Raw genomic sequence first — 17256 nt, 5'->3', positions numbered from 1 at the left:
CCCGGACACGCAGATCCCTGTAAGCGTATAGTCTTGTTTTCAATAGTCATTTATTAATCATTAATTGTATTCAACTTAACTCTTCAGTTGCATGTACAATGTTTCATAATAGTTAACGTACATCGATTCAAACAAACGTTTTTCAATTACCATAATAACTTTGTCGTTAATTATATTATAACAGTGAATCGTCAAAATCTTGTAGCTATAAAACCCATTGATTACGCATAAGTAGGTACTCAGTGTTGGTTAGGAACAAGGTTTATAGTCCGGCAACATAACTAAGCTCTCAATAAAATAATTACTGAAGGTTAAAGCAACATTTTCGTTTTTTAATAAATATTATGAATTACATTTTCTCAACAAATTATATAAAAAATTAACTGTACGCATTAGTTTGGTATGCATCTAACTAAAAAATCCACAGTCTATATTGTAACAATGAACTTTTAGTTTATATGAAATATTGAAATTTAAAAACAACTTGTATACCTTATACCTACAGCAATATTTAAAGATAATTTTAAAAATGTATATTTACTTGATTGTATGCTTGAAAAGCGTCTCCCTGCTTTCTGCATGTTCTTACCAAAGGTAAATTATCTGTGATTGCTAATATTTACAATTATCGACATTATAATATACATATTTAAAATTAATACATTCAGCTGCTTAGTCAATATTTGAGTAGGTAACTGCAGGTACACGTCATGATGAGTTGCAGTCATTACTTTAAGACTTAAGTCAATACTATTATCATTACTACGGAATATTCACCATCAGACACCACGCATATAACATGAAAGAAACATCACTTCTGAAGTTATAAGATCAAATCGTTTCCCGTTCCGGTTTTGATAATAATTTTAAAAACAATTATGAAAGAGCTGCAGGTCTATGGGCTCACTCGGACAAAGGTGCGAATGTCCATATTTTCTCCGTTAGAACCGTAACTGCAATCGCTATATTTTCGTATAACAACTATAGCTGATGACTGGTAAATATTGTTCTCAGGTTTATAGTAACTATGTATATATTTACAGGGGCCACAGATAGACACATTTATTGTTAAAAAGAATATGTTTAAAAAGCTACACATAACACCTGAAATTTCACGTAAACATACCTACCACACAGAGCGACAAATCCATTCAAAAACCACGAAACTTATTGTGTCAGACTTCAGACCCACATCTTTCGCCAAACTTAAAAAAGCTATTAACTTTATGAATTTTAGAAAATTTAGAAAAGAAATTTTAATTTTCCAAATAGTAAGAGATGTATAATACTTATAATATTGTATGAAACTTAAACATTTTTCTAAAAGTAAAGTGTGTTTAAGAGGACGCTACACCCGCATATGTTGTCTCCGTCTTACAAGTGCGTAACAGCAAATTTTATGCTCAGCAGATCACGTTTAGCTCCGTTAGTTTAAAATTTAGAGTAAAATGACCTCTTACAAAAATTAAAGGTAACATTATTATCGAGGGCACCTCGTAGGCTTTTTATTATATTTTAATTTCAAAGTGAGTTATGTGTATTATAAAATTGTAAATTGTTTGTATATCTTAAAATACTCATAACTCACTTTAAAATAAAAATATAATAAAAAGCCTACAAGGTGCCCTCGATAATAATGTTACCTTTAATTTTTGTAAGAGATCATTTTACTCTAAATTTTAAACTAACGGAGCTAAACGTGATCTGCTGAGCATAAAATTTGCTATGTTACGCACTTGTAAGACGAAGACAACATATGCGGGTGTAGCGTCCTCTTAAGGGCTTTGGGGCCAACAACAGACCGTGGCCATAGGGTAAAATCTTGTCTTCAGTTTCCATAGACCTCTTACTATATACAATATACATTATACATAGATTAATAGATACGCTTTAGGCATCAAATTAATCATTTAAATGTATAAAATAATGATTAAAATTTAATAAATAGATAAACTTACAATATAAAAATAATCTACCCAAAAACCAGTTTTTCGTGATCGTCGCGCCAAACGCTTAAACGTGGCGGAAACCAAATACGATTTTACATTCTCATATAATAATGATTTATTATAATAGTTTGGTGATTATAATACCTACTATATTAACGAATGTTTGTACTCAGTGTTCTTGAATACTATAGTGACTAGTGAGGCAACTGCTGTCAACTCGTATTGAAACAAAAATTACTATTGTTCGTATTATACATACGAACAATATTTGCAGGGCGTTGGACATTTCAATAATTATAGGTAGTCAGGTTAGTATTTGAGTGTTAACTGTTGGGAACCAAAATATATAGCATTCTTTGGTCTTCATACCGTAGGTATTATAGGTATATGACTATTGATATATCGGGATGCGATAGTGCGCAAAAAAAGTAGAACACCTCGAATATTGTTTTAATATTTTCTATGTAAAGGTTACAGCACAAATAATATTAAATACTAGTAAACATAATATTTTATTAACATACTCGAGTGGCCGAGTTTGATATAATTATTTTGGATATATTTCTGCTGTAGGAAACAGTTATTCAGAATTATTTATTATTTGATCAAGCCCCTTATAGTGTTTTATAATTTGGGCCTTAAGGCGAACATAATTTCCCACACTGGACATAATAGGTAAACATTAATCAAGAGTATACTTCAGCAATATCGTAGAACCTGACTATTTGTAGGACAAGGGACAAGGTTGGTCGATCCCATACATTCGTAATCGATGGAAAGAGGGAAAAAAGAAGAAAATACAATCATTGAAACACGATTCCACAATTTTTTTCTGAAATATACCTGATCCAAGATTCCAATAATGATTTTAAATGAAATGTTCATTTGCACTCGTGTAATTGTGTTATTATAATATATACATGTCATAAGTTATGACTCATAACTGTAATATTAAGTTGCATAGGTAAACTGATCATTTTTATCGAAAAAAACACTAAATGGTGTCAATACAGCAGCATGTTAGTATATATAACATATAACAAATTAAGCGTACTACACCAATAAATGTTAAGACTGAAAACATTTCGGTATGATCATAATTTATTTTACCTTAGCACCTACAGTAGAGTAGTGAATAATATAATATTTTTAGTCATAAATAAGCTGATTTGTATGACGTTTTTTTCAAATTTTATCTCAAGTAAAATAAAATGTATCAACTTTTGATAATTGATAATTTTATGAAATTTTTTAGATAAGTTTGTTTTAAACGTTTTTAAAACTTCAATAAAACCTTGAATATATTAGAATGAGAATTAAAAGGATAAACATTTGAGTTGAACTTATAGAAGAAACATTGACTCAAATGTTTGTAGTGCAAGGCTCTATCAGAACCAATTACAGTTAACGCTAGCCTTAATTAGGTGCTTATTAACAATAAATCACAAAATTCGTTTATTTCATTATGTTATAGTTTTTCAGCTATGAAACTATCTACAAAACAATCTCACTTTTATTAGATTAAGAAATGGTTAGCCAAATTCCTATTTTCTCATTTTTAATATTAAACTTTTATAAAAACCCTAAACTTTGAGTTATACAGTACCTACCTAAAGCTTGACTAACAAAAATTGCATCTCTGTATTTGTGTATTCGAATAAATAGTATTAATTGATTGGTTTATTTATACCTCAAATTCCAACAGAAATAGTTTATTTTATTTTATTCTAATTTCATTGGTTTTTTTAATAATACAATATGATATGACTTTAATGTTTTATGCGGCAAAAATCAAAACATCAATGGAATATAGTATTTATATTAAATTATTATAAACTTAAATTATTTAAGTATAGTAATTAAATTAATCACGATTAAAATTTACAAAAACATCTATTTATGAAAATATTATAATCTCATTTAAATCTCAATTTAAAAAAAATTAATTTCTTATTTCTATTAGTTTTGAAATCTCAACTAAACTAAACAATGTATATCAACTTCCTTCCTTGGCTTTGAAATCGTACGATAACAACTATTGGCTCTATAATATTATATATTCCTTGAGATTAAGTTTGTATGATGCACTAACAAATTACCTTTATTTTTATAATAACTAATTTTTATTGGTTTCTCTATACAATACCATTAGAAGTTGAACACTTTACTTTTTTAGATAAAATAATGAATACAAATCAATAAATTAAATTCTTTCAACAAGAAAATCTTTAAAATTTAAATAATTTGTTTAACTAATAGGTATACTGTCTAGAACTTTAATTACTAATTTACTATTTAATAGTTAATATAAGTATATAAAATTAGTATCTATATTGTGTATATACCTACATATAGTAATACGAAGTAAAAACTATATGCACAGAGATACCTTATTATATATATATTTTTTTTAAATGTATACCTTTAGTCATTAAATATTATTAAATATGTTTGAAACCTATATTAATCAATGATTTATTGACCACACATTATATTTATAAAGATAAGCAAGTAAATTTTGAGAAAAAAAAAGTAAAATTCTATCCCCGTTTGAGACATATACGACAGACTAAAAATATAGAAGTTAGTACGATTTTTTTTAAAAATTATTATCCATTAAAATATAGATAATTTTCACACGATTCCGTTATTGTAACGCATAGTATATATATATATATATATATAATTGTTTTCTAATATTTTTTAGAAAATGTTTCTCTCATGTTGGAATCGTGCAAATATGAGAAAGCTTGGTATATACAGTCGCGACCAGCATGGTGTGCCGTGTTCACGCAGAATGATTTTGAAGTACGTATACAATATGCAATTATTAATGCGGTTTAACCTATGAACAGTACTATTATAGCGTGTGTACAATATTATTATATTTTCATATTGGATAGGTAGCAGTCTAATGTGTGACCAATCAACATAATTCGATTTTATTTATTCATAAGTACTGGTAGTGCTTGACATTCTCAGTTACTCATCTTTTAAAAAATAATACATATTTCACGTCTACTCAGAACTCGTCAAATATGGTTTCTATTAGTTTGCACGTATTGACCTCCACCATTTGATTTCCCAATTATCTAGCTATGGTGGAGCTTCGTTATGAGTGACGGCGCTCTGGATAGGCAATTTAGGGCCATCATAATAATAATCAGTATACGGTTGACACATAATGTAAAACTACAGCAGCCGTAGATTCAATTATTTTAAATATTATTAAATACATCCATTGCCTTACAGTCCAGTGTTTCCCAACCTCTTTCTACTCAACGCTCCTTTTAGATTTTAAAAATCTAATAGCGCCCCCCCCCCATTCAATTTTTTCAACTATCTAGTACCTAAACTCTTTAGTCCGATATGATAATTATTAAGATGTTATTTAAGTATCTATAAATATTATAACTACCTACATAATTCCGTATATTATATTTGGTATTTTAAATTAGTTTTTATTTGCAATCAGTTATAAACAATAAAAACGTTAATAATAGATGAGCACCCTCTCAGAAAAACACCTCCTTCAAAATAAAAATGCCCCCAGATGAGAAGGTGGTAGCGCCCACGTTGGGAAACACTGCCTTACACAAAGACAAAGGTAAAAGTTCTAATCCAACCGGAGACTTAGAAAACCTAATCCTTATATGATTTATATAAGGTTAATACAACCACAGAACATTCCTCAGTGCAAATTATAAAATTATAAGCTATCAGAATGATATCCTGCAATGATTCTAATCAGTTAACAGTTAATCGCAACTCTTCTGAAATTACGTAACTGCAATTTGTAAGTGTTCTAGAATTGCTGCAGTGGTCGTCAATCAGTGGCCCACGCAACAATGTTATAAGACCATTATTATTTTCAAAAAAGAACAAAAGATTTTCTTATCTGACACAGCAAAACTATTTATATAACCTGTTAGGGTCACTAATCACTGCTTTAGGGGTTTGTGTATTTAGGTGTTAAAAATGTTATTTACATTTATTTGTTTAATAATTAACACTGATATTTTAATGGATTTCAGCCAATGGTCCTTAATTCTTTGTATCACTCTGCAGTTCACAGTATTAATATATTATAGAATAAATAATAATAATAATATATAATACCACTTACTACCACTATTGATGATTTTAAATTTGTTGACAATAATGTTTGTTTTTTTTCTCAAGATCCTTGAATATGTAGATGATCTTAAGTATTATTATGACAGCGGGTATGGAAATTCCATTGGAGAGAGCATGGGATGCCCTATTGTGAAGGACTTGATAGACAATTTCAAGTATGAACAACTTGGATCATTGTTTAATAATGAATTAATAACATTGTTATATTAAGCATAAGATAACATCTTATAAGGAAAATAAATGTTTTTAATTCAGCGGTTCCCAAACTGTGCGCCGGGGCACCGTAGTGTCTTTAAAGGGGCGCCGCGCTGCCGTAGCATGTTATCATTCACCCCATTAATTTAAATTTTAATATATACCTAAATCTTAATACAACTAATGTCTTATAACATATTATGTATAATTACAATTAAACAAATATTTTCATAGTATATATTACAAATTGTTCTGGTTTTTTATAATTTTTTATGAGGGGCACCGTGTAAACCTCTTATTTCAAAAAGGGCGAAGCGAGACAAAAAAGTTTGGGAACCTTTGTCTTAATTGTTTCAAATGTTAACATTATTAGAATTATAATTAAAACAAGAAAATATGTACGTAATATGTTACTAACTATACAACTAAGTATAGTCAGTAAATTTTAATTAGTCAACAGTTTCTAATTCTAATAATGTTTATTATAATATGCTAAATACTAAGCTTCTTCAATGTTATATTTTTGAATATCAATATTGTTTTGTTTTTTATGGTACCAAAAAAAAAGTTGAAGTATTGATACTCTATGAATATAATTGTCTAAATAATGGCTAAAGATCAGTAAATAGATTGTTTATAAAATATATTGTACAATATTACAATACTTTGGTATATAATTGCTTGTACTAAAAAATTCCATAAAATCAAAATTAAAAATTAATTTTGATCATCGATATATTTCGATTATCAATATATTGCACGATATATTACGATTTTCAATATTTAAATTCCACAAAAAAATTTGTAATATCAATATTGAATGTGTTGAAGAAGCCAACCAAATATAATAAAACACAACTTTAACATAAAATATAATAATATAATTACAATATACCTTATTAATTGTATAGGAATCTTGCAAGAGGAAAACAAGGACCATTAGGAATATTTTACTTTGGACACTCACCTAACGTTTTGAGTGTGGTTGCCAGATTAGGTATCGGGAAAGATGATACTCCATTACTGAGCACAAACTTTGAACAGATGAAAACTAGAAAATGGAGAACAACATTCATAGACCCGTTTGCATCAAACGTAATAGCAGTGTTCTACAAATGTAGAGATGGAAATAAAGCCATGATTTTACTCAATGAACATGGTATACCAATGGGTAAAGATGAGTGCCGAATATGTCCATGGGAACCAATTGAAGCACAATTCAATGCAATAACCTCTAATAACCAAACCTGCAACTTAAATATGTGTAAAAGCTCTGGAGCATTATCCTCAATAAATTTAGTCATAGTCATAATTGCATACATAATACACTCGCTGTATATTTAAAAATATATTTTTGCTTTTATCTCTTTCAAAAAAATTGAACATAAATGTAGTACTATCTTAATACTTAGTCTTTTTTTGAATTATCCAGTGCAACTTGAATAGACCATATACTCAGTGGTCTCATATAACCAACAGAGCGGTATGCATTTTTAGAATAAATAGCTTCTGGTGTCTGGTACGCCATGCCTATATTATTATAAACAGTATTATAAATACCTTTGGCTGTGTTAAAACCTTCTTCACGCAAACCCTATGAACAAATATTAATCATTAACAAAATATACTTCATTATGATACTATAATTGACAATATAAAACTAACGTATGAGATCATCAAAGAAGACAAAGCATATGTAACTCCAGTCCAAACTTCTTCACTTTGCACAGAATACGTGTCTAGATTTCCATCAGGCATCATGCCATTCACAGCTCCCATTTTTCCACCATTGAATCCAAGCACATTCATCTTGTAAATTGTCTGAAGAGCTTTTTTGACTTTATTAACTGGTAGCACCTAAAATAAAAACATAATTACTAGATAAAATAGTGCATATTAAGCTGAAACATCTTGAACAATCTATTACCTCTTCATTCACACCACAACATTTCAAATACCATTCTCCACACAATTGATCGGCCATAATTGATTTTGAATGATATTGACCAGACGAATCAAAATCATAATATTCACCTGAAAAAATAAATTTTCAAACATTATGATTCTGTTCAGTATTATAACAAAATATTAAGTTTATTTATAGTTATTTTAGTATTAAAATATTCATTAACATACATGTAGATAAATAAATAATATACAAACTATCAAAATTTACAAATAATTATTAACAATCTTTTAACAAAATATAACATAAGATATAAAATATATAGTTTTAATTTTTCTTATACAATGTAGATGATAGTTATATTATAGATATTATTATTGTGGTAATGGAGTATTATAATTAAAATATAAAACACTACATTACGTTAATTTAAAATAAATACATAATTTTTTTAATATATATTCAACAAGTCTTATTACATTATAATTATTTATTTTTTATCAAAATCTAACCTTTTATTTTTTCCATTTTTAGGCAACTAGCGAGGTTCTATTTCATCATTAAAAATACACTTGTTTCCATTCTATGTTTATAAACATAAAACTCTAAACCGAAATTAATCCAACCAGTCTAACCGAAATAATATAAACAAACATTATATCTTAGAGGACACACATTGTAAGCATCAGAGTACACTAATTTGCTTAAGCTTTATAAATTATAAATAAATTACAAAATCATTTGACCATCATAGTACTCAATTATAAGGTGATTAATATGATTACAACTAAAACCAAATTACCATTCCATAAAGCAGCATTAAATGACTCCTTGGCTTTATTTATTATAGTAGAATATTTTTCACTGATATCTTCTTGTTTAAGAATATTTGAAATCTGAACAGTGCAATAAAGAGCAGCTAACCATAAACCTCCACAATAAGCACTAAAAATATAAATATAGTAAAACATCTAAAATTTAAAAATCCATTTAAATTAGATATAGTAAATATTTTGGGATGTTTCAAAAATTTCCAATCACACTGTTAGATAAGTAGAATATTATAAAACTTTAGTTTCTAGTAAAAATTAATACTTAAAACTCTAGTCCCTAACATTAAATTGTTCTTACTAAGACAATACAAAAATATTTAAATATATTATAAAAAACATTATTTTTTTTACAATTTTAAGAAATTTTTTTTTCAAATAAATGAATATATTATTACATAATTATTACCTAATTCCAGTCATTATCCATGTGTCAAAAGTTTGATCGGCTGTTCCAGAATTCTCAATCATTCCATCACCATTAGTATCCCAAGACAATGATTTCTCCATCACATTTTTTATCTATATATAGGTAAATAAATTATTATTCATTTAAATTTATAGTACGAACAGCATAAAACAAAAAATATTGTTTATCTTACATCAGTAAGAAACAAACGTTTGGATGAATATTTAAATTTAATTACTTGTGGATACATATCAGCCAAATACTTGATATCACCAAACATAATGTAATCTCTGTAGCATTGCAAAACAAATTTTAAATTAAGGTCACGCCATTCTGATACATTGTGTACTAAATAAGCATTCACTAAGTTAAAAGGGTCTTCCTCTATAAAATAAACAACATAATAATCTATAAAATGAATACCTTTTTATAAAAAATAATTATTTGATTAAAACAAACCTGGATCGCCTAGATCATGAGGTACACAATATTTGTATTTCCGTAAGCCACTGGTACCACAGGATAAGTGTTTTCTTGTAATATTCAATGCATTATCAATTGAATCTCTAAACTTATATTGTATACATGCCTGTAGTTTAGGCCACAGTTTTGCTAATGTAAAAGATGCATAAAAATGTACATCATATGTATTGTACATTCGATACTCATGACCTTCCAAATACCCAAAATACCCATATTGATATCTTGGGTCTGTAACATCTAACCGTTCAAAATCTTCCTTAAGAGGTAACAACCAAATAGTACCTCCGTCAGCTACAAAATAAATTTCATTGAAAATAGCACTTTTATACCAGTCGGGTAGTAATCTAAAATCAGAATTACAATAAATAAAATAAGTAATAAATATTAAACCCACAATACAAATTATAGCACAATCTCAGTAATCAGGCCAAAAGTTCAACCTGTTCGTCAATCTGATTTTTTTAAAAAGATTTTATGGTTAGAGTTTAATTTAACTTATCATCCAACTTTAATGATATATGAGTACATACCAATTATACTAAATTTTATGTGAAATAAATATTTTTGAAATACAGTTCATTTTTTTTTTTTACATGATATAATATATTCTGTTATACCTATTGACAATAAAATAAAATAATAAATTATCTCGGAAAAAAAACATAATTTTATATCAGGTGAGCTATTATCAATAGCATGTGTAATTTGTATAAACAGGAATTGAAATGAAAAATATAAATAAACTGCAAATAGTGTTAGTAATAATCAAACTTTAAAAAGAATTGAATTTCTATAGTTAAAATGCTTTTTCTATAAAATAGTTCAATTAACAATCCAAAAATAGTTTCTGACCAAAATATAAAATACTTTCAATAATCCTACAGTATTCTGAGACTTTTGTTACCATGTATTGAAATACCAAGATTTGGCAGTACTAAGTACCTTTATTTGTATATGTTACAATAAATTATATTAAATTAGAGAATAACAAATGAAAAATTATGAAACAATTTAGGATTTAAAATTATTATAAACGATATTAGCTTACAAAAATGTAAATTATTATAAATGTCCAAAAGTAAAATGGTGTGCACCAGGCAACAAAGGCTTAGGCAACATTAACCAGAAGAGTTTTCTAAATTACCCGTATTTAATGTCCTAAGTTCATTCGGAATAAAGTATACAATTTAAATTTTATAATGATCCAGTTTACTGAAATATTAAATGGCAACACATAATTGGTTCTCTAGAATGCAAATTTGCAATACTGTATAAATGACAAACAAGAATGTAGGAGTAGCATCTTCTTAATCAATTAATTAAGGTTCATATTATTTAACTAACATTTTGCATCTTATATCTATTTAAAATAGATAATAATAAGAAAAATTAATATTAATCATCAACCAGAGAATGGCGTGAAAATTTGGTTTGTAACCTCAATGGCTAACACAATTAGTGAGTATCGTAATAATGTGAATTAACTTTAACAAAATTAAATTAACACATTGTCCTTAAATGTAAAAATATTATAAACGAGTATAGGTGTTTTTTATATGTACTTACGAATTATTTAAAATAGGATTTTGCCATTTTTCAATTTCTTGTTCCCATTTTTTATAGTTTTGCATTGAATAATGCATTATTTTAGGACCAGCTGTTCCATTATTGTCAAAAAACTTAGTATAGTACCTTAAAAAATATATAATATGCTTTAAGTATTCTAAAATATATACTACATTATAAATTAAATTAGATATAATTTACCTGAAATATTCTATATTTGATTTAGGAAACTTAATTTTAGGCATATCTATAAATAATCCAAATTCATATGTCATTGATGTGTTAGGGAGAACAAATTGTCTTAAACAAATTGCACTAGCCACTTCATCATTTTTCACTAAAAGATTAAAAATAATATTTATTTTATTTTTTTATCTACATAGTGTGTCTTCATTTGATATTATATATGTAATACTTACTGTATATATTACTAGGGCCCAATGGCATATCTCTCAACTCTCCAAATAAATGTAAACTTTTAGATATAGTCATACCATTGCTATTGGGATCAAAATTTAATTGACTGAAAGATGCACCTTCCTTTTCCAAAAATATGTATTAATCCCGGTATTAATTTAAAAATTAAATATCAAATACTTGAACATTTAATTTGATTACTTTTATTAATCCGCCAATAACATAGGTACACTTCATTTCTTTAAAATAATTGTGAATCAATGAACCAGCAACTTCAGTACCATCTTTGTTTAAGTTGAATGGTTCACAGCTAGGTTGGTCTAAATAATTTAAACAAAAAGAAAGTCATAATTCAATGAAAAACTCAAATATGGGTGTTTTTTAAACTCTCTTATCGCCGATAAGACATTATTTTCTATCGATAAAACATAAATGAATATTTTATTTTCATTGTGACTGGCAAGATTGTTGCTAGTTGACATTTGACATTGGTTCGCCATACTATGTGTAACCAAGTATAATACACTACACATACAGATAAAACATTGATAAATGTAAGTGTTATTACATTTTATTTTTACCAGGCAATGTTTTGTTTTAGTCTCACTATATTTAAAATCAATAAAATAATGATTAATTCAATTTATCAAGTTTTAATTGAAATATTTCAATACACGGTCAAAACCACCGTGTGCGTGGAACCTCGTGAATATTTTTAATGTGTGTAATCTAGGATTATTATCTAGGCATTTTTAAAGAAAACATTAAAACTTATTTTTCTATTTACTAAAAATCAATTTGTAAAAATTTGAAATTAGATTTTTAATATTAATTTTAAAAATATTTAAATATATAGTATTACATTCACCTGTATTATATGTTGAAATTCCATTACCACTTGCAAACGTAAATGTTAAGCTTATTGAATATTGTTCATCACTATTATTTTCTACTGTCCATATGAAAACACCACCTGGGATACAACTGTCCTATAATATTAGATTATACCAATATATGTATTTAGTTATAGTATACTAAATATTTTTACAGAGCTAAATAAAATACAATTGGTAATCTTCATACTTTATAGTTATGTGGAATAATGGGTGAAACTTGCTTGCAAATTAATTTGATATTAAATTCAGGAATCAAATATTCGGTCCATGATCTTGGATAGAGACCAGTGTACTTACATTGATTTGATGGAAAATCCCATTTCCAATCGTACAATGTTTTGTTGTTACATCTATCATTGTTAATATACAAAATTTAATTGTAAAAATGTTATACATATATATATATGTTACAGTAAATGATGTTAAACATCAAAATAACGTTATTTTCTAGTAAATAACAATAATTACCTAATTAGCTAGAGATTATCGTGGTTTATTATTTTTTTGGTTTGATTATCGATAATTTCCACACACGATGGAAAATGTTGTTATATAATGTTATCTTAATGGTATTAGTTACTAAGATAGCATTACAGCCGCAGTAGATAGAACTTCGGACTAAGATATGTAGTCTGTAACCTGTCAGTCGTACGGTACGCGTAGAATCGACATCGCCGTTATAATGTCATACTATTTTGTATGTTAAAATATTCGTATAACATTGTGTTCATATTCTTTAAGTTGTATTGACTTATTATTAATTTAAAATTCAATATGGACGAACTTGAAATGAAAAACAAATTTAACAACATTATTTCTGATCTAGTTAAAAAAAAACATAGTGATAATAACTCCTTTCTAACTGTTGATGAGTACAATATTCGTATTGAACAATTAAAGCATTCAAAATTTGTGTTGAAAACACCAGGAGAAAAAAGTCTATGAAAGATTATCGTATGGTACGTAAATATGATATTTTAACAATAAATAATAAAGAGCGTCTTATTAAACCTGTACACGATGATACTATACTATATTACGTTACAATTGACGAGTTGTTCAATATTTTGCATTCGACTCATTCTACTATTGGCCATGGCGGAAGATGTAGAATGGATTCTGAATTAAAATCAAAATATTGCAATATCACGAACGAAACTATTATGGCATATTTAAATCTATGCACACATTGCCAAAAAAAAGTCATCAAATCCTAAAAGAGGCTTAGTTTCAAAACCTATTTTACATTCCACTTTAATTTATTATTATCTATTAACGTTAATTGCTAGTTAATAACGTAAATATAAATTTAACATCTTTTACTGTAACATATATATATAATATAAATATTAGTTCTTACTTCAAACATGACAGAACATTATTGTAAATAGTAATATTCTCACTATTTTGAATATTAACAATGAACTGATTTGCTTGAACAGTTTCATACTCGTACATGCCAGGCACAACTTGATAACGACAAAACTCACCTTTAAATCCACGGCCTATGGTTCCACCTCCAATACCGCCTAAAGGTACACCTGAAAACATAAAATAACCAAAATCAATTAATATGTTATCATTATTTTTAGACAAAAAGCTTAAACTAAACTGTTTAATTAATAATTATAAAAATATAAATAAAAATGCTTACCATACATGTGCTTAGACTTAATTGGAAATAGAAAATCCATTATTGGTTTCTGGCCTTTTATATAACATAATATCATGTAAAATACATACCTGGAAAAAATAATAAAATAATGATATATTAGCAATAAAAATAATAAGTTCAACTAAACATTTGAATATGTCATTCTTTAAAATTGAATCGCCGGTAACTTAAAATATCTTTACACAGTAAAAAGGCATATTAATTGTATACACAAATCAACTGGTAAAATATGCTATTATTTTAATTTTTTTTACACTAATTAATTCAGTTTCTACTTACACAACTGATGACGTAATCTAATAGACTATACACTATTACTTAATTACTTAATAATAAACAAAATATTATTACCAATATCTTATTGATATCAAGATTCATGTCACTCATATAACTGCATAACTAAAGCACCCCTCTGCTTATTGCTTATACCAAGCACAATATTGTAGTTACTTTAAATTATCACTTTGATAAATAATTTAGTTCTGTTATTTTTATTTTTTTTTATCACATTTTGGAACCATAAAAAGTAATTTTTCAACTTAATAGATGGTTTCAAATAGAACATGAATAACACCAATTCAATATAAGTTTCATATTTATTTAAATTGTTATACATGGACATTAAAAATCTCTATAATTAATATTAATATTGAACATATAAAATGTATAATAAAATTGAACATCAACAATATCTCAATGATAATGTTATTTTCATAGTTATTATAAACATAACAAAGTTATGAAAAGATAGACAATAATAGATTTAAAAAAATTTTCATTTGGTTTTCATATTTAATCTCCCAAATGAATAGTAATAATTAAAAGGAATAAAACTAGGGACCCAAATACCATAAATAGGCTAAGACTAACCTAACCTAACCTCCATCCACAATATTGCAATTAGCGGTCTGAGACCAGACCAACTCTGATTATAGGTATATCATGAATAATATAACTAAATTACAGTTAGTACTTTATAAATTAACTGAATATTTATCTAAAAAATGATAAGATAATTAGTTAATAATGAGTTAATTGTTTAATTACTGATAACTAATGAGTAAAATAATATTAATGTTGGTAGATCATGTGGTTTATATAATTTGTTCTATTTAATATTTCTTATAACATAATACAATTTTTTATAAATGATATGAGGCACACTGTTATATAATGTCATTCCAAGGGTTATTCAAACATTAAAAATTATCAATGTTTAATAATAACTCTGAAAAAAACATTTGTATTTAAAAGTTAAAACATGATAGTGATGATAAATTGTTTAATACTTTTGTACACTACTCAATCAACTGTTAGTATATATTATTAAATGAAAATTTGTTTTGATGGTAATATCAATTTTTTAGTTATATTAGACAATGTATCAAATTTAAGAGTTTACATTTCATCTATTGTCATGAATATAAACATATAAATATAATATTATTATTTATTAGATATGAAGAAACAAGTGAAAAAAAGAATATGGCTACTTACTGAATACATTATTATTATTTTTTAAAGATCCAAGTGAATATAAGCACATAGGTGCAAATAGCTTTTTAGATTTTGGGTGCTGAAGCCATAATATATTTTGAATAAGCTTAAAAAAATTGTTTAATGTCTTGCCTTACCTATTTGTACCTATGAATACATCTAATGTTAGTATTGCATTGTTATAGTAATTATAGAAACTTAATAAGTTAATATTAGTATGTACTAACTAAATAATTTTAAATATATCTAGATAGGCATTAACTATGGTTTATTAATTTTTACACTACAAAAATAATGAAAACTTTATATATTTTTACAAAAAAAAAAACAGTTTTAAGAGTTTAACCACAGAATAGAATTTAATCTATTCTGTGGTCTAACTTAAAAGTTAAGAATAAAAAAGTTGATTTGATAAAAAAAAACTAATAATCTGTTAGGTATTATGAAAAATATTAAAATGGGTAGATACCTACTTACTGAATTATGAAAATAATATTAATAAGAGTGAAACAACATATATTTCTTAAATACCTAATTATTTGATAGACTATCTCTTACCTAAAGGAAAAGTTAAACGAATATTAATTTTTATGTGGTCTGTGTATAATTTTTTTTTAAATTTTAGTACTGTTTCACTTTCAATGCTTAATCTTAACGAGCCTAAGACTTCATTCATTAAGATGTTTTTGAAAAACCTATATGTTATAACCTAAACTGTAACCGAGGATATATTTCTCCACTTTGACTTGATATGTTTTAAATAATAGGGTGGACACCAATTAATCCTTATCTAAGTACTGTTTGGGGAATAAAAAAAAATAATATACCATGAGGACTAAAACATTCAAGAGCCTAAGGCTTAATCCAATTTAGTAAGTAGGTTTTTCTACCCGATCTAGCTTTATGAAACATTCAAATAATTTTTTACCTAACGATCAGCGGTAGTAACTGCAGGATTTGCTTGATCCTCGGCATGAAAGACGGTGTTCTGGGATCGGGGAAATGGTGATCGAAATCCACTTTCCATCCATACTCGGGCACGCCACTTCCATCATCGTTAACATCACCTCGAATCGACATGGCGTAGGCTCCTGTAAAGCACAAGTACGTGTACAACGACGTATACTGTGGACGAAACGAAGTATGGGTAGTTATTAATTAATATTGAGTAAATAACATGTCGCTTAGCCAATAGCTATGACATAAATGGCATAATGTATAATTTTTTTTTTTGTATTTACAAGCTATCGTCTCTTTTTTTCTCTCGACGAACATATATTATATTCTATGATAATA

At 26.8% G+C, this 17256-nt stretch overlaps 2 protein-coding genes across 5 annotated transcripts in view; one reads left to right on the top strand and one right to left on the bottom strand.

The window, feature by feature from the left end:
* Positions 1 to 7686, top strand: part of LOC107171485 (multiple inositol polyphosphate phosphatase 1-like) — a 19106-nt gene extending 11420 nt beyond the window's left edge. For both annotated transcript variants that reach the window (XM_015521730.2, XM_089222330.1), the window contains exons 5-7: positions 4657 to 4757; positions 6132 to 6241; positions 7193 to 7686. In XM_015521730.2, coding sequence (XP_015377216.1) covers positions 4657 to 4757; positions 6132 to 6241; positions 7193 to 7625 — 644 coding nt within the window. In that variant the 3' untranslated portion in view covers positions 7626 to 7686. The remainder of the gene's footprint in view (positions 1 to 4656; positions 4758 to 6131; positions 6242 to 7192) is intronic.
* On the bottom strand, positions 7594 to 17256 carry LOC107171484 (non-lysosomal glucosylceramidase). Of its 3 annotated transcripts, none has more exons than XM_089222327.1 (16): positions 16889 to 17256; positions 14443 to 14531; positions 14149 to 14329; positions 12976 to 13138; positions 12761 to 12881; positions 12094 to 12212; positions 11895 to 12015; positions 11677 to 11812; positions 11476 to 11601; positions 9886 to 10253; positions 9620 to 9810; positions 9427 to 9539; positions 8990 to 9132; positions 8209 to 8315; positions 7947 to 8138; positions 7594 to 7875 (listed from the first exon to the last, which is right to left on the bottom strand). In XM_089222327.1, the coding sequence occupies exons 1-16, from the start codon at positions 17038 to 17040 to the stop codon at positions 7690 to 7692; spliced, it is 2508 nt and encodes an 835-aa protein (XP_089078453.1). In that variant the 5' UTR covers positions 17041 to 17256; the 3' UTR covers positions 7594 to 7689. The 3 variants fall into 3 exon arrangements, with proteins under 3 accessions (XP_089078453.1, XP_089078454.1, XP_089078455.1); XM_089222328.1 differs by having other exon boundaries at positions 9665 to 9810; positions 16889 to 17254; XM_089222329.1 differs by lacking the exon at positions 16889 to 17256 and adding an exon at positions 15961 to 15983.

The sequence above is a fragment of the Diuraphis noxia genome, unplaced genomic scaffold (assembly GCF_037042655.1).
Source record: "Diuraphis noxia isolate RWA-SAM2 unplaced genomic scaffold, SU_Dnox_SAM2 contig0003, whole genome shotgun sequence".
In the NCBI taxonomy this organism is placed as follows: domain Eukaryota; kingdom Metazoa; phylum Arthropoda; class Insecta; order Hemiptera; family Aphididae; genus Diuraphis; species Diuraphis noxia.
Note: the sequence above shows the minus strand (reverse complement) of the source record. Positions and strands in the feature narration are given on the sequence as shown.

What these genes read in the sequence shown, in the direction of transcription:
- LOC107171484 (XM_089222327.1), bottom strand. Translation starts at nt 17,040, where the DNA reads ATGTCGATTCGAGGTGATGTTAACGATGATGGAAGTGGCGTGCCCGAG. An exon ending in TAAGTCTAAGCACATGTATG is followed by an intron (nt 14,330 to 14,442) that starts GTAAGCATTTTT and finishes TTATGTTTTCAG; the next exon opens with GTGTACCTTTAGGCGGTATT. An exon ending in AATCCTATTTTAAATAATTC is followed by an intron (nt 10,254 to 11,475) that starts GTAAGTACATAT and finishes TTCTGATTTTAG; the next exon opens with ATTACTACCCGACTGGTATA.